Source organism: Lineus longissimus, chromosome 2, assembly GCF_910592395.1.
Source record: "Lineus longissimus chromosome 2, tnLinLong1.2, whole genome shotgun sequence".
NCBI lineage: Eukaryota > Metazoa > Nemertea > Pilidiophora > Heteronemertea > Lineidae > Lineus > Lineus longissimus.
Window position 1 is genome coordinate 17,964,361 of NC_088309.1, and position 18,020 is coordinate 17,982,380.

At 40.2% G+C, this 18,020-nt stretch overlaps 2 protein-coding genes and 1 non-coding gene across 5 annotated transcripts in view; 2 read left to right on the forward strand and 1 right to left on the reverse strand.

Annotated features, from left to right (window-relative positions):
- The window catches only part of LOC135482699 (tropomyosin-like), a 45,522-nt gene extending 44,383 nt beyond the window's left edge, over positions 1-1,139 (reverse strand). The window contains exon 1 of one of the 2 annotated variants that reach the window (XM_064762976.1): positions 881-1,139. In XM_064762976.1, the coding sequence (XP_064619046.1) occupies positions 881-994 (114 nt within the window). In that variant the 5' untranslated portion in view covers positions 995-1,139. The remainder of the gene's footprint in view (positions 1-880) is intronic. The other variant, XM_064762975.1, reaches the window with a different exon arrangement.
- Positions 1,140-4,956: 3,817 nt separating this feature from the next.
- On the forward strand, positions 4,957-5,029 carry Trnaa-agc (transfer RNA alanine (anticodon AGC)). Its single transcript has one exon. It is a non-coding gene; the product is annotated as a tRNA-Ala (tRNA).
- A 1,767-nt stretch (positions 5,030-6,796) lies between these two features.
- LOC135482701 (stabilizer of axonemal microtubules 2-like) lies at positions 6,797-16,690 on the forward strand. Of its 2 annotated transcripts, none has more exons than XM_064762979.1 (5): positions 6,797-7,188; positions 9,741-9,917; positions 10,334-10,446; positions 12,460-12,546; positions 12,875-16,690. In XM_064762979.1, exons 1-5 carry the CDS (start codon positions 6,848-6,850, stop codon positions 13,864-13,866), a joined length of 1,710 nt encoding a protein of 569 aa, XP_064619049.1. In that variant the 5' UTR covers positions 6,797-6,847; the 3' UTR covers positions 13,867-16,690. The 2 variants fall into 2 exon arrangements, with proteins under 2 accessions (XP_064619049.1, XP_064619050.1); XM_064762980.1 differs by lacking the exon at positions 6,797-7,188 and adding an exon at positions 7,787-7,947.
- Positions 16,691-18,020: the final 1,330 nt, after the last annotated feature.

Below are 18,020 nucleotides of genomic sequence, written 5' to 3' on the forward strand. Positions count from 1 at the left end.
TTCGGGCTTCTTATCGTTCAGGATTGACCCAGCCATAAGTTAGCGAAAACATCCAAGGAATTTAACATGGCTGCCACCTCATTGCTTACTTTCCACCATTTTCTGCAAAGGTTGCGGTGCAGGGATTAGGAGGAACCAACACCCAATTTTTGTTCCTGAATGCTAAAAACGATGCCATAAACAGAATGGCAATACAATATGTGAATTGGATTAAATTATATGGGCCACCATTAATTTAATGGTGGCCCATTTGATTTGATTTCACTTTCTCTCTTGTCTAGTTTTCTTTGCATTTGATTGCGAAAAAAAAGGGATGGGGTAAATCCACGTGAGCAAAGCATCTCCGTCCTGCGTGTGCCTGAGATTAACTGCAGTGACGTATAGACAAAGCATCTCCGTCCTGCGTGTGCCAGAGATTCACGACCAAAGCATATCACCAAGACAAGTGGCATGCGTGGCGTTGGATGTTTTGTGCAAGTTAGTTGTATCATTTAAGATTGTCAGTTCTGTCTTTCAGCATACCTATCATAGAATAAGTTTATGACTTATGTAATAAATCATCTTTTGCTAGGCTAACATGCGGGGCCAACATTAATAGCTGGAGGAGAGATCAGCCATGACCGAAACTGTCGATAGAAGGACAGCAGCATTTTTCACCAATTTCGCCAAGATTATAATTAAGACCAATATAATGTCTTTACTTTATTATGGAATACGCTAAAGAATGGTCAGTAGGCCTAATACGATGGAACCCCAATGATAGGTTTATGAGGGGTAACCATTGAGTTATATGGTTATAGGTAAAAGGGTGCGGTAGGTGTATACGGTAGCTGTACATCCAAGATGGAGGATGGTAAGGTCAGACTTCTGTTGTACATACCTTGGCCGTCTTTTCTTGCTCATCCCTGAGCTTCTGCTCGAGCTGGTCAGAATGGTCGACAGCATTCTCCTTCTCCAGCTTCATGTTCAACATCTTCTTCTTGATGGCGTCCATTTTTGTTTTTTGGTAGAGGTTTGCACGTTAAAACTGAGAAGAGCGGCTACTGACGACGGGTGCGTTCCGGCTGAGATGCGAAAGGACTGCGAAGAGTTCACCTGAAGACGGCACTGCAGAATGTACACCGGTCTGGTCTGAAACGCTCAGCGAATGGGAAGCTGCTGACTGGGCCCAATAAACACTCCTCTACAACGTCACAACCTACCGGGTTACATTACAGCCTTGTATGGAAGACACCATGTGCACCATCTTGGATCGGTCCATCTCGAGAATCGGTGAAGACGGATGATAAATTTCATCCATTTGACGCTCACAAACGTTCCCCTTTGAGTGAGAGATAAAGAACTCACTGAATATTTGGGGTTCCCAAGAATTATACTTTTTTTGAGAGCTTTGGATTCGTTGCTTTCTTTGTCTCCTCCTGTTTCTTACTCTTCCTCCCCTTGCAGATTAAGTTTCTAGGTTTCTCGCCCAGGAACCACCGCGTTATTATTAGGTTGTGAACTCTTTCCAGCATCTTTAGGTGTACCATATGCTATGTATTAGTAAATCCTGTACAATTTGGATCTGTAGGCTACTTACTTGAGGAATAAGCTCCAATCACCATGGTGAAATGTACACAAGAGGTGTTTACAAAATACTTTGATCAGGGTATTCTTACTTCAACTTTACGTTTATGTTTGGACCATGAGGTCTTTATATTTGTCGTGCATTTTGGTGCAGTTAAATTGGGCCCAACCCCTGCCTCCTGCGTCGCCCTTTTGTTTAAAAGCACTCGATATCTTGATATAAACTTGACGAGTATAGGCCTATAGGCCTTGTCTTGTTCTTGTCGTAAAAAGCAAAGACAATGCAGTAAAACCGAGTTCAATATCAAAACTTTGTTTTCATCCACAAAAACCTGGTTTTCTTAATTGATGTGGCGCTTCCCCCTTAAAATAATAATCATAAGTTTTCTTGATGTAAAAAAGAAAATGAGGTTTTAAAAATAGGCTTATATTTGATGGAGTTTCCTTCATAAAAACTAGGAGGTTTTTGTGGCAATACCATTTTTTTATGTTTAATGGACATTACTTCATATTTTTATGAGAAAAAAACCCAGAATTTTATTTTTGAAATCTTGGGTTGATCCATTTAATATTTGACAAACAGTTTCTTGGGTAAACATGGCAGAATAATACCTCGTCCGTGTCAAAACACCCTTTATTCCTCTGATGGGCTGAGGTTGCAGAAACTTATCATGTATACGTCGTTAGAAACTGTTCATGGAAGAAAACACAAGTTAGCTTGTTTATTTTATTTGCGAGAACAAAAAAGGGATAGACATTAACCAAGCTCAAGGCAATTTCTCCTCATGGAAGAAAACCAATATTTAATTATATTGAAGACGAGGTTTTATTAATTATCTGACAAACAGCTTGCAATAAGGGGTTAACCAAAGCTATATGTTCACCTGGTGATGAGGGTGTTCCCGCATTCTTCAGTGTAATGCGAATCCCTCACCTTACTTCTCTTAACCTGACCTGAACGATGAGCAACCACTATCATTCGATTGATGAGTACCTATGGGCATCGAGAGATATTATTCACACCAATACCCATAATTCGTTGGTGAGTCCGCCAAAGCATGGGTCATCCAACACCTCATGGTCTAGGGCCTACCCCCTTTAAATGCGGAAGGTAGCCGGGGTATATCTTGATAAGATGCAAAAACCTTGTGGTCAAGATGCAAATGGGCTTTATCAAGGATTCATAAATTTTTCATTTATTCTTGGTTTCATTTAATAGTTTTGGGTGTGTATGCCCGTTTTAATACGTAATGATTTTTGGCGTGAATTGATACGTCATCAAGATAGAGTGTTGGATGGTTTGGGTACGAACATGTATGAAGGTTCAGGTGTGTATATACGTCAGCATATATATGGATAACATACTCTCAACTCGGCTGTGTAAGACCAGATCATATATTTCTTGCCCGCCCATTACAGACAGGTAGGATTACCCAAAATCTCGATTCCAACCAGTGAGGTCTGACGAGAATTTTTATAGGTCTACCACCCCTAACCTGGATGAATATCCTTATGAATAAACATCATAAATGTGGTATTGGGTATAGTATTATCAACCTGGTCTTATAGAGCCGAGTTGAGAGTAAATATGCGTGGGTGTGAATACATTCTGCTCGTACGAAATTGCTAGCAGTGCGCAAGGAACAGTGAGCAGTGCGTTTGCTATTGGTATAGGTGAAACGCCCGTGAAGTTCATCAAAGAGATATTAGGAACAGTGAGCAGTGCGTTTGCTATTGGTATAGGTGAAACGCCCGTAGTTCATCAAAGAGATATTAACCGCTTTGTGAATTATACGTCCCCATTCAGAGTTATACGTCCTCATAAGTCCTTTTCATGGGTTTCACATTGGAGTGGAGGATGGACCACTGGCTGATGACCATTTGATTATGTAAATACATTGTATTGTATGTTTGTAAAGATACATGTACTTTAAATCGTTCAAGAGAGATCAGTGACCAGGTTCATGATTTGCATGCAAGACGTTAGGCATGATCATTCACATGATATCAGAAAATATTTCACGGCAGACACATGGGACCTGATACCCAAACACCCGTCGCGGCACTTTCTGCTGGCTATACAGGTATCACGCAGGCTCCACTTCTGATATAACACTAAGCACAGTTCCGATGCCAAGGCTTATAGGTGAATGAATTTTTCTATCAATGCATGAGCCTGAACCTTGGCCAGCAAGCTAATCTGGCAGATTCTTCTTCTTTAGATGGATCCACCTTTGATGGTTGTGCTATTTTTAAACACCTTAATATATGCAGCCATATACTATACCTGCATGATAATCGACAACCTTGAGAATAAAATCCGCATGAGGGGGGTGATGAAAAACGAGGTTCAACATCAAATAAAATGTATAGGCCTCTACGTGGTACTAATAAACTGATAACTGTCGAAAAAGCAGAACATATTGCCCATTTATGGGGTTATTCATTTATGATAGGCCTATGAGTGAGGGACTTCGTGGCTATATAATATCCTCGGTGTCCATCCGGAGATTCAGGGTTTTTTTCATTCGCAATGTATACAATGTTACAAAATGGAAAATCGAGGGGCGGCGCGTGTTTTACGAGGGTCTCTGTGTGACTAGGAACCATGTAACGTCTAAAAACCATTGAGGCAACATGCATTTCGGCTGGAGTATTCAACATTAACACGGCGAGTTTCCGCCAATCTCACGAATTCCTACAAATTACGAATTGGTTTTTATCCGAGAAAGAGACCACAAGATCATCTGATCATTGGTTTCTAAGCTGATCAACGTCCGTTACCATTAGAAGGGTCGCTCGGGATCCAAGTTCGTTCACCAATCCACTGCGTCCGGTGTGTAGCTTTGGGATCAGAGGCTTATCTTCACTTCGTCAAGTGACAGATTCCAAACCTGACCGTCAGTCATATCGGCATCTTTGAAAAGCCTTCCAATGTTCGAGGACCAATACAGAAAAAAAAACCCGGCAAATCTTTCCCATATCATATTATCTGAAAGATTTGACAGAACAACAACTTTAGGAACCTAGAAACTGCGAGGACGAAAATATTCGAAAGAGTATAAGATTATCCGTCTGCACTTGGCTTCTGCGAGCTCTAAAGACAGGAGTGGCGACGTAACGTATTGAGACATTCTATAGTGCAGGCACTGCGCAGGAGTGTATTCGGTACGGGACACGGGCAGTAGGCACCCTGTCACACCAAGATGGGGCAAACGAGCACACTGGGTCGTTCCCCATTGGAATGAACTCATCATACACCTCAATGCCCACATAAAAAAAGGTCGTTATGTTCCATATTGATAATAACTATTGTTCGGTACTGTTTATCTGAGAAAACACAGCTGGTTCTAGAATGCGGGTTTTAAGAGCCGCCGCTGTCGGACAGATGGGGGACTAGCTCAAATGGTAGAGCGCTCGCTTAGCATGTGAGAGGCACCGGGATCGATACCCGGGTTCTCCAGTTTCCTTTTTATCCCCCGAATATATACGATTCATTTTTTTGCGTCAGGTATTTTCCTCCTGCATCATTGGGCCTAACGTCAGTTACTAACTTCAGCGTTGACGTTACTAATTTCAGCGTTACAGTGAATTATCTATCCCAACTATAATGCCAACATAAAAGGGGGCGTAGCCTGCACGGCCCGCCGTGGGCCAAATTCAAAACGCTATCGTCTGTGACAACATTTCGGGGAACGAGTGAAAAAGAAATAGGGGGATTACATCAACAAAAAAGTTTCCACAAAAATAGTTACACGTTTAGCAGGTACACTGACTTTTATCATGAAAATATCATCTGATGAGAACATCCTATACTAACACCGGTGAAATTAATTTAGTTCACCGACTGGCTCACAGGTGGCCAAATTCTGCTCCATCCAGTGCTGCCGCCTATGATACAAATGATCAACTAAATTTGTTTTCAGTTAAGGTCAGTTCACCAGATTTTCTGGTGAAGTCCATATTTCTGGTTCTGGAGCAACAATTTTTTTGCCGAGAGTGGGAACTTTAGTTTTTTTATTTGTAAGCACATCACTTATATCACGATCATAGGGTTTGTATGTATATACTCTGCCCCCGAAATGTTGTCACGAATTATTTTGAATTTGTCCCATTCGGGGGCTAGATTCTCCGGCCCTGCACCCAGGGATGGAGAAGCAAATTTAATATTAACGCCTGATATCCCCAGGATGGGTCTATAATGACGGCGATACACGGATGTATGGTGTGTGACATTAATCTGCTTAGCAAAAAAATCTTTGAGAGTTATTTTCTAAGCTGCTAAACTAATTTGGGTAAACCATTCCAATGTAAGACCGTTGAAATCTTTCTCTCACAGTTTACCTTGACAGTTTACATGATGGTATGCATATACATAAGACGTTAATTCTCAGTCGAACACTGACAAGCCTGATAAATAATCAATCGTGTGATACATATATATGTACCAATTCGCATCGATTTCTTTGCCCTAGTTACGTTATGTTGTGATTTCTCTGAGCGAGCAGGGCTTGTGTTGAAAGAAAGAGGACAAATTATCTGAGGTGAGTGTAGACTGGTATACTTCCGGTAAGTGGACCACGAACACATCCGAGGTCGTCTTAATTGTTCCCGCCTTTCCCGCCGACATAGTCGTTTAAATTTTTGATCATGTCGGCAAGACAGTTCCTTTGTAGTTAATAACTGTATGATTACCAGCCAGAAGTACTTACTATACATACAGTCAAGAATAAATAAAGACGAGTCTTGATAGTTTAAACATTTGCCGCATGGAGTTGTCGTATAAGGTGATAATTTGATGAGTCTTTGAAGTTTGGTCTTTGAGTGAAAGTGAGGACATATTCGGGTGCATGATTCTTCTCACGAACACAAAACTCGGGAACGGAACTCATGTTTGTTACTTTTATAAGCACCATCACCTCTCACGGACTAACCTCGGTGAATTAAGTCCGAGGCGCGGTTTTCCAGACACTAGAGAGACAAGATAAGTGTTCAGATGTCCATTTGTCGTCGCTGTAGGAGAAAATGCCCATTCTATCCCACATCCATAGCGAATGCGTCTGGCAGGCCCATTCCTAACAGCTGTCTCAGATCGGAAGTATAGGCCTAAGCGACTTTTCTAGCTTCATAGCTGTTACCTTATGTATTCTTACACCGATAATGTCACTAGATAGCCCTCTAATTACAGAAAACCACCAATTAGTTTAGATGTACACATGTAATCTTTTAGGGCCGGAAATAAAACAGTAAAGGCAAAGACGTTGTACTAGAATCAACCAAGATGCCGGTGCCGGAGGAAACTAACTACACCAGACTACCGGGTACTGCCATGTCGGTGATGTCGTCGAGAATTAGTTCCAAACAGGCGAGCCCGATGTCCCTGTCACCTCTTGCGTCTCAGGGGGAAGTTGATGGAAATGCGGTTGTGTCGCTGAAGCCGACGACAGGATCTGGACAGTTCCCGGTAACAACTGTTTTTGCGAAGGTGTCGAGTGTCCCTGCAAAGACGGTTGCTGCAAATAAAAGCATGAGGAAACGAATGTCCCACCCCGGAATGTGGTTACCAGAGTTAAAGGGACCGACTGAGAGTGTTCGCACACCTACCAGGAGTTTCACAAGCGGGTAAGTAATACTGAGTAACAGTAAAACGCCATTACTAGGGAAGCAAATCTCGTTAGGGGCATCCTGGCAGCCCAATGCACTTGCCAATTAGTGCCCCCTTTTGTCACATAGGCCTACAGATCTGGTCACCGCTATTGTAACATAGAATTTGGGAATTTACTGGGTAAATCAGGAGGTGATGATGTTGTCCTCCACCTTGTCTCGTTAGCCTGGTCAGCCTGGTCTCGTCTTTTCCACCTCATCGACGTACCCCGCTGAACACAGTATATATAAGCGGAGCCAGTGACTATTGAGCCTCTAGTTGTCACTGACCTGTGATTGCTGCCATCTGTTGAAAATAAAATTAACTAACTGCGGCCATTTATGTGGTACAGTCTATATTATTTTATAGGGGCGAGAGGTTGCATTGGAGGGTATCAAAATTGGACAAGTAGGATAATTTCACATCTTTCTAAACTTTCAGAGTTGCATATAAATACTGAAATACAAAAAATAGTGATGTTGCCTTAACCATTCAAAACAAATATATATAGTTGATTGGCACCTGATACCTATCACACCTCCGACATTCTGTCTGTTGCCATAAACATTTCTGCTTGACAACCCTGGAAGTTGTGTATGACAACCAAATCCACAGTCTTCATCAAGTCGTGAATTAGTCGGCCAGAATCTGCTTCTCAGCAGAGTTACATCATAGGAGGATCAAGAATAAGCTAGAAAAATGACAAAGCTTTGTATTTGTCAGATATGTAAATGTGGGTGAGTTGAATAATGTGTTTTTTTCAGGCAAAACGGATCTGTTTTGTTCACTTCCTGTCAAAAGGATTTTGTGAAAATGGAAGTGCACTGCTCAATGCATACGGTGTTGTGTACATGCAGCATGATGGTACATATTACATTCATTGTACTTGACCATGTTGACTGCCAATGCCACTGCCAGCAGTCCCTGTGTCCCCCTCATAATCTCCTGCTCCCTGATTTCACCGGCCTATGACTTTGTCATCTTTTTAAATTTTGGTTAAATTTCCTGGTAGGCTAGGTTACGTGACGTCGTTTGTTTCTGTTTTGACGGTATGACGACTGACGTGCAGCGCCAGCGGGGGTCTGTTGACTGTTGTTGGCACGGCATGTTTCAAAGAGAAAGCAATTGTGTCCACAACCCACATATCCCACGTGTCAGTATTCAAGTTGCGTTCACAGAATATGTTTCTGTCAGTGTCATCATTCTAAGTCGTAAGATGAATGCCCCGCCAGTGCTGAATTATAGGTTGTTGTGGCTTCTGCATTCCCTACGCAACCCCTAGTTGGATTTGCATACACTATAGGCTATTGTACCATTGTATTGTATGTCTCCAACATCGTCGCGATAAACATTGCACAAATTGTTAGTCTGCAGCACACACTACAGCCCGATAAGGCGATACTTAAAGGACAAGAAATACTTGTACCTGCTAGTGCTAGTGCTAACTGCTATATTGTGCTTGATAAAGTCCTGTGGGTAAACAAATGTATTTCTATCGAAGGTAAGATGCGTTACAAAATTTAGAACATTTTTGATCATCAATGCAGTTTTACTATTGCCCGAATTCTGTTAAATTTGGAGGACAGATGACAGTGACTCTTGTATAGACAATGCATTGCCATGGCATGGTTAGTTCCAAAATGTTGGATATGGCGCATATCTTATTGGGATGAAACTCTTCAGATCGATGGTTTTCCAAGACATGTCAGTTGAGATACTGGTACTCTTAACCCTGGCTTGCCCATGATCTCTGGAGTCAGACTCTAGATTTACTCACAATAGAATAACTGATTGAATGAATGAATTATATGGAGTTGTTGATCGCCCTAACAAAATCAACTATGTAGTTCTAAAACTATGCTAATATTACCAGAGTTAGTTTGAAAGAATCAATGGTAATGTTTACAGAATGAGTTGTTGTTACATTATGGTTTGTTATTTCTGATCAAACAGTAAAGTTTGATTTAATCTCAAAGAACAAAGCTGATCCCATGCCCTTTTTAATTTTGTTGACGTCCAAAATAATTCCATAGTACTTGTTTTCTTATAAAAACATACAATATAATGAGTATAAAGACGCTTGCATCTGGTATGAAAACAATGGAGTGATTGAACGAATACCTGAGGTACTTCCCTTCAAAGTTCAATCGCTACATCAAAAGGACTTTATTGTAATATAAAATTCCTCACTCAATTTTGCAATAAATTGAGCGGTCAATAAAGCTTGTGCTATACAAATGTATGAGCAGATTAGGCTAGCTAGCTACAGTAGAACCTCTCTAGACTCTATTGAGGACACGCTTGGGAGTGACATATGCTGTCCTGACTGGAGAGGTGTCCTGATTGTAAATTGTATAGAAAAAGACCAATTTTGGACTGGAATTACCGTCCTGAAAACAGAGACAGTCCTGCTTTAAGGAGTGTGTGTAAAGGGAGGTTCCACGGGCACTGTGATTCTTTTGTGTTATTTTACACTTACAGTCAAATATATGCGTTAAAATAAATGTTTGGTAACTGTTTGTCATTTCAGGCGGCATCATTGCCCCCATCAACCACACAACATCCTTGGGAAGGGAGATAAACCGTGTCGGATCACAGAATACAATAACAAATATCAGCCACATCCTTTAGAGAAAGTAGAAAGTTTCAAACCTCAGGCCCAAGCGGCCCAAAGCACAGGACCTCTTGATGATAAGACGACGCATAGGTGAGTGAGGTGATTCAGATAGTTAACAAGTGCATGAACCCTTTTTTTTAAAGGAAATATTTCCATCGGACCAAATTTATTGATGTTGAGGGAAATATGAACTAAATGATCCTCATCAAAGAAGCAATTGGCAAGCAGCTTTCTAGAGATGCTCCGACAAAAGGGAAGGCCAGCAATTGAAAAATAAACCATGAAAAATGGCTTCGTTGGATGATCATGCTAAAGTAGCAAATATATAAAATATGAAACTATCATGTTCTAGTTTCTGACAAGAATAAAAAGAATCGGTTGGTTTTTGTTTAGACGGCGATTTGTATTTCACTGCGAAATTCTCATTCAACTTTTCATCAAGATAAATTTTCTACCAAGAAACTTATTATACCCAGTAATAGAAAAATTAATTCTCTATTTTTAAGGGTGGACTATATTCCACATCCGGTTCACAAGCCAGCACTACATGAAGGGGACCCGTACGTAACGCCCGATGGACACTTCGACCATCTAACGTCATATACCAAAGATTATCCAGGTACGTAAAAAAAGAAATGATCTCATAGTCATAATTCCTTCGCTATGAGTATGACTCTAAAGTCCATTTTGCTGCATTATTAAACTAACGTATGAAAAAATACAAGTCGTAGGTTTTGATATTTTCCAGCAAGATATGACCCGCTTTATTTCTTGCCTGATGCAAATATCTTGGCTCTACTCTCCCAAGAGAATCCCCTCAATCCATTGCTCATTGCTGCGAATATTGGGGTCAAATCTTAAGCCAAAGTAGGAAAGGCATGTTGTCAATAGGGACCAAGTACCTGTGATTTTATTATTGGTTTCCCAATCTACTAGATAGTAAATGCAGTTGCTAGCAGTGACTTTCACACCGTTGTTGAGCATGTTGTGATGTAGAGTTGTACTGTGTCTTTCACACGTGCATGTGTTTCACACAAAACAGGTGGTAAAATGTGTCACGAGGTCTGTCATAGTAGGAGTAGAAGTTAAAGTCGATCTAACGCATCGATCAAGTAGTTTAGACGGTAATTGACCGAGCGTTTCACTAAACAGGCAAACTGCTATTGATTTAACTGAAAGCCAACTTGACTTGAGTCATTTTGAGCTACTTATGTACGGTATACAAGCTTGTGAGAGTAAATTTTTACAAATATCCAGAGTTATCGAGAAACTGTCCAATGAAACAGTCATATCATCATATCATGATTACCGGCGTCGTAACCCTATTGGATTTTTGCCGGAGGTATGGAGTCCACTATAGGCTACTGTCCACCTATGTGGGATCTTTTACTTGCCCTGGCATAGACACTCAGGTACAAGGGACCACGGCTTTTAGTCTCATCCGACAGACCCTCGAGTATTTCATACGTTAATGTACGTGTTGTGAAGAGCCAGGAATTTTAGTTCCTTGAAAGCCACGCCGGTTCATCCAGAAATACAATCCTGGGTTCTCCCCGGGATCGAACCCGGGCCCTATTGCGTGGTAGTCAGCAGTGTTAACCACATAGTCTATGAGGCTCCATAGCCTAGTGAAAGATTATTGAAAAGGTTAGTTTGAATGATGGGTTTAATAACTTTAATTGATTCCTGAGATTGAACTTTAAAATATCCCACACAAGAATCAGAGGAATCAATAACTATACATTACATGTGTGGAGGAACAGAAAGCTGGAGATGTATGTGTTGCCATGGCATCAGTAAACAAGGGTATCCATTGGCAGGTGATTCACTGATCAGACAAGTCAAACAGTGTCATACAATATTGAGTGATGTGGTCTCAAATCAATAACCGGTATTTTGTCTGAATAGGCATGCAATTATGAATATTGGATTTGGAATGATGATATTAGGGAAAGGCTTACACTTCCATCCCAGTATTGGCACTGAAAATTTACAATCATTTGACCTCAATTTATACTCTACACATGGAAAGATAAGGCATAGCAAGGCTGTCAATGCTTGGTGTAGGCATTTTCAAAGAACAGCATGACCTGTTCTTTCAATAGATCAGTGATATTCAGTCATTCAGCAATGTCACATATGATTTTATTCATTTATTGTTGGCACACACTATGCCCTTCAGGCGGTCAAACATGTTTATGAATGTGTATTTAGTATGATTTTAAAAAAACTCTGTGGTATTATCCAAATAGTCTTTTCTCCAGGAAGAAAACATGACATGCAAAAAGACGACGTCATTATTTCATGCATGCTTTCAGGCTACTTTGGCTTTGCATCAGTTTGATTCAGTATTTTTTATTTGGTAATAGTGGTAATGGGTAAAATAAAAGATTACTATGAAACTGCTGACCAGAAAAATAGGCATTTTGATTACAGTGGATTTGGACACCTTTCTACCTTGTAATTTCAGTGGCCAAAATTTGAAGTATTGTGTGTCTTTGATTTTGATCTTTGCTACATTTCTCCACGAGAAAGAGCACATTTAGGGCTTTCTGGCATAGTCTTTCACTGCAATCAAAACCAAGCCGTTATAATTTTGTTCTGATCTCTCTTCTCCCATTTCTCTTTCTAGTGAAGGAAGGTCAGCGGGCAGTCATGAAACCCCGCGATGACTCGCGAAGGGATGCAGGGCGATTTGAGGGAGAACCAACTTACAAATGTAAGTAGTGAAATCTGTCTGGTTGGGTTTACGTCAATATTTAGATTTTCGCGAGTAGGCCTATATTATATAAATGTTGATTTTTGAAACAGAGACTGTCAGTGTGTCTCCATTTTGTTACCCAAATGACGATCATAGAGATAAAAGATGTGATAGTGTTGTGGTTCGCCACACTGTACAATATATTGTGCCATCTGGTCAGAGATTAGATTTACTTGCCAATAATCATCAGTGTTCACACAATTACTGGTACCAAGCAAGTTCAGGAATCAATGCTATAAAGTAAATAGGTTTGTTTGTGGCTTATCTTCTCATTTCTCTTTTCCAGCTGATTACCGTAAGTGGCAAATCAAACCTACCTCCATCTCCTATCACGGTCCAGCCTGGCATCCACCACAGGGAAAGTTTGCCGGTAAGACAAGCTATTATGATAATTACATTCGTCACAACCAAGGCCCGAGGGAGACGCTGAGGCCAGCGGAGAATGCTAAGCATTCAGACGGTCCATTCGACGACCACACTTGCTACAAGGATGACTACATCAGGCATCCAATGGAATTGCGTGAAAGGAGAGCCAAGGAGGCGTACAATCCCAACAAAGCTCCTCTCGACGGCTTGACGACGTTTAAGAGGGACTTCACCCCAAAAGATGCCCGGCCAGTGGAGAGTATGAAACCAGCTGGCAATGCTTACATTTCAGATGCCCCTTTCGAGGGCAAAACAACCCACAAGTCTGATTATACTCAGTGGCAATTGGACAAACCTTACCATCATGCCGCAGACCCTTATACAAAACCCCCGGGTGATATCGACTTCCGAACAACCCATAACGTCGTCTTTACTCCCAAAGAAATGACGAAACGTGGCTACATCCGCCCTCAATCTCGTGGCAGGGCACCTGGCGAATTTGATGGCAATACTAACTACAAACAAGATTTCGTCAAGTGGCCTATCGATCGTCAACGTGCTTTGGTTCAGGAGAGACCGTACGTGTCGAAAGGTAAATTCGAAGGTCTGCCAACCTACAAGGCTCACTATATCAGACACCCTGCTGCCAATACTTTGAGCTGCAGGCCCGATGTGAATGCTATGCATTCAGGTGACCCATTCGATGACCACACTATGTACAGGTCTGAGTACGTCCCCAAAATTATCGAGCCATGCCCAGCCAATCCCGCTCTTCTCAACAATTCGGGGCGCTTTGCGTTTGTGGAACAAACTGCGGGTCACAAATGGTATGCACCAGCAAGTGAGACTATCACTGAGCTCCGAAGACCCCAGAACAACTCGCAAACACTGCAGCCCTTAGAAGTGGCATAAGCCATGTTGTTAGTGTTAGCAATTTTTTTATTAAATATGCCATTAAAACGTTTTATAACAATAAAGGTCCAAAAGACATAAGCATATTGGGACAGCTAGTTTTACTTGTTGTTAAGTGTTCTCATAGAAGGTAATCCAGATAATTTTGGCAGGATTTATTCCCTTCTCTTTTATTAGGGAGGATGATCACAAGGGTAATTCACTAGTTGGTTAAAGCACGGTTATTTCTTATGAAATCAGCAGATGAAGTGCCATGACAATTTTTGTTTTTGCGATAAGAACTTTTGAAAATATCCTTTGAAAAACTGTCTTGCTGAATCAAGTATGGGTCTACGCTTCTATCAAGAATGATTAAAGACTAGTCTTTATCAATTCTTTCTTTAAGCCATCCAGTCCTTTCCAATATTCTGCTGTTTTAGTGTGTGACTCCATTCTCTAGTAGTTTCCTGTATGTAACTATCACTACATGTTGCGATTGCTGGTATTTATTCAACAATCCTTTGGAAGGCTGAAGGTTTGTTGACTCCAAGGGATGCAGTGGTACCTCAGTCAAAGCATCTGGATGGGTGAGAACTGGTGACAAACAAACTTGTTTAGTTTTCCGAATAGAGAATCGGGTCTTTAGTATCTACAACTACCTTTCTAACATTCCATTATTGATTGAACCAAGCTTTGAATTAACGGTCTGCTGCACTCCTTTGATACCAGACTTCAATCAAAAATCCCTTAAGTTAAAATCGAAATGTCATGAATGTAATATAAATGAAGAGAAAGGAAATGAGAGAATATTTTGGTCCCTTTGCGGAGTTGGTGTACATCATATACATGTAAAATATGTTGTCACTTGTCACGATTTACATGTCACAAATCACATGTCACAAGTATGTTCATCAATTGACTCAGGCTTGAAAACATAAGTGACATTGCGAATCTTAAATCTTATGTTGCCTGCCATTGGAAATGACGTTTTGTTCTTTAAGTGACACATGACAGTATGAAATCCCAATGTAAACCCCTATGTAAATTCCTATGTAAATCCCTATGTAAACCCAGAATAAGATGCGTCCTTGTGATATGTGAGTTATGGCGGTTCGATGGTAAAATTGCGTACTCCCTTAAGCAGTCATGTTGTTGCGCATTCATGATGATAATCCTGTAGACTGAGTGTTGTGCCTAAATCTCCTCGTATCCTTGCTGGCATCACTGCCATCGAGCAGGACAAATTCTCCAACTAGTTGAGAGAAAAAGTAAACAACCTTAAATTTTGTAAATTAGCTTCTACTTCTAGTGCTTTAATAATTGTGTTATGTCAATTACATTGTAGCTACTAACAAAAAAAGGTTCCAAGAATGGCTGTGATATGGCATAAAATAGTCACTAGAAATTTCACTGAACTTTGACATCCTGGGTTCTGTTCATTTTTCCGCCATCCATGAACTTCTCGGAGTAAAATCTCCTTTTGTCAAACTCCATGAATGAAACCAGTAACTTGACTACATGTAGGCCAATAGCAAAAGTTGGATGCCCCCAGGTCTATCAGGTGACTTGATTGCTTGACATGTTCATGGATAGAAAGAGGTGAATTGTCTTCATTACAAGAAATTGTTGGAAACTCATAACACCAACGTGCAATCATGACTTCCCTTATATGCACTCTGTGATGTACAATAACACGTGTATATTTTCTTGTTGGCTGTGTTGTAAATATTGTGTAAATAAGTATACGAATCTATAATTTTTATACCAATCGATAAAAAACTGTAAATGTAGTGTTTCCTCTGTAAGAAGTTGTCCATTGCTTTGTGCTTCGTTGCCAAAATATATAAAGGTTGTAACTTTATGTATTTTCTGCTTTAGTTTATTTCAAATTTATATTGATTTATGAAGGTTTTATTCGCATGGATGATAATCCGTCCAGAGTTTTTATGGCTTTTTTCTGAAGTTGGTGAATATTTTTTCATGATGAATCCATCCATTCCAAACACGTGCCTGTAAACTGACCTGTAATACGCGACTGTAAACTCGCCTGTAACACGTGACTGTAAACTCACCTGTAACACGTGTCTGCGTGTAGACATATCCAGTGTGAAATGCACTAAATTATTTGGTTGTAATCTGTTTCTAACTTACTGCTGCTTCATTTTATTGTTAAGGACAACAACCCTTGGTATATGCTGAATATTGTTCATGTCCATTTCAAAATTCCGTCCTGTAATTTACATTGAAAATATGCTGATAAATCTTCTTTGTCCTAATCAGAATTCCGTCCAATTGTTTCAACTTTTAGTTTGATTTCGTAACAAATTTGTACGATTTGTAAATATTTTAATTTGAGTTAAAAATTGACTGTATGCTCTCACTCATACAGCACTTGTTTCATTAAATGTAGTTATCATAAATCAGATCAGATATTTTTGGACCGATTTGTGAATACTTTTGTTGGTTTACTGTGGCAGGGTCAAACATAACCACTTTACGAAGTCTATCAATGTTTGTATGACGTAATACAAAATAATGCACTGTAGTGTAGGATGTCCCAGGTCATTTTTGCTCAGCTTCCACTCTTTAGTTTTTGCTTTGAAGGTCATACGAAATACGGTCTTGAAGGTCATATGAAAATGCTCTGTTTCAATCCATCATTTTCCCTAAAAATCTCTGCATCAACACTTCTAGTTGGGGAATGGAATTTATGCACCTAGAACCTGGGACATCAAACACTTGCAAGATTTAAAATGAAACATTCCTGTAATATTTGTACTCAACACTGTTGACATCCAGATCATAAGCCTGATTAGGAAATAAAGTAACTGTAATGCTTATTTAATCCAGTTTTATGTTTTTTCTTTTTGTAATTGGTTCAGAATTTGAGGTATTGATGAGTGACATTGCACATCCGGTCAAATGTATTAAAAGCTTCCAGAAGATGACCAGAGGGTCTTTAAATTTGGTGATGTCTGCATCAGGAATATGCCCCCCCCCCTTGTGCTTCCAAGTCAAGAAGAGGACTATGAAAATGTCCATGGTCATGAAGGTTTACTTTGAAGCTTTTTACACAACAGTTTTCGTGATTAATTGGCTTTTAGAGCGCTGTTCACAGAAATGTATGGATTAGACTTGTCGTCTGGCAACCATACATAAATCAGTTGTTCGAGAAGTGCAGGTGACGATAATGATTTCGCTGCTTTTTATTTTCATTGCTGAGGAAAATAAAGTGGGCTAGTCACAGAATACATTAATCCAAATATGTGTGGGAAGGTTGGCTGAATTTGCGACGCGAAAGGCCGGATTCCACTAGAGGACGGTTTTGTAAAACCACAGGAGTCTGCTATGTATTTTTGCAACTGTTAACCATGGCAGTTTCTCACTGAAGTGAACTCTGTCTCAACTGTTCAAAAGTATTAAACAGTTATGATGTATAGGTCAAATACTTAGACTAAACATATACCCGCAGACGTACTTTATATATTTAAGCTGCAGCCAAAATTCAGCCTTGAAAATAAATATCAGATTTGAAATACAGTAAATATAGGAGTATGTCTAGCATACTTCATGCACATAATACAGCTTTCCTATAATTCCATGAGTGTAATGGTTTGATTTAATTCAATCCTGAGTATAGTACCCCTATTCTACAAGTACTATACTTCTCAATAAAGAAGATGAAATAAACCGGTCATAATCACAAATTACACAAATTTAAACCCACGCCAGGTCTCCAGGCTGAACATTATAATTTGTCAAGTTATACCAGTTTACAATTTTACTGCAAAAAAATCTCCTTGAGCCACGAAGGCCTGGATTAAATTTTCTCAGTGTGCATTGCAGAGTGCTGGGTGTATACTTTAGTAATAGACTTTGATCAAAATGTATTAAGCACACACGGGCACAATGTTAATCACATTGGTGTTTTGTGTCAACGGCGTTGACGATTCGTCCAGTGAGTATACATGTACGCTATTGTTGGGTATGTTTGCTGTCGCTATGGCACGGGACAGCAAGGCTCGTTGATCAATAATCTGCTTGGGTAATGAACCATGAAACGCAATAGCTGTCATTAATCAACAGAAACTATTTCCAGTGTAAGGCACTCAAAGAGACAACTAACGGAGAAAGATTGAGTAGACTATTCAATGTTCACAGTTAAAGGCCTAGGC

Excerpts from the sequence above, each read along its gene's own strand:
- LOC135482701 (XM_064762979.1), top strand. The coding sequence starts at position 6,848 with ATGCCGGTGCCGGAGGAAACTAACTACACCAGACTACCGGGTACTGCC. Across the intron at positions 10,447-12,459 it reads ATATACCAAAGATTATCCAG|TGAAGGAAGGTCAGCGGGCA; the intron begins GTACGTAAAAAA and ends TTCTCTTTCTAG. Across the intron at positions 12,547-12,874 it reads GGGAGAACCAACTTACAAAT|CTGATTACCGTAAGTGGCAA; the intron begins GTAAGTAGTGAA and ends TCTCTTTTCCAG.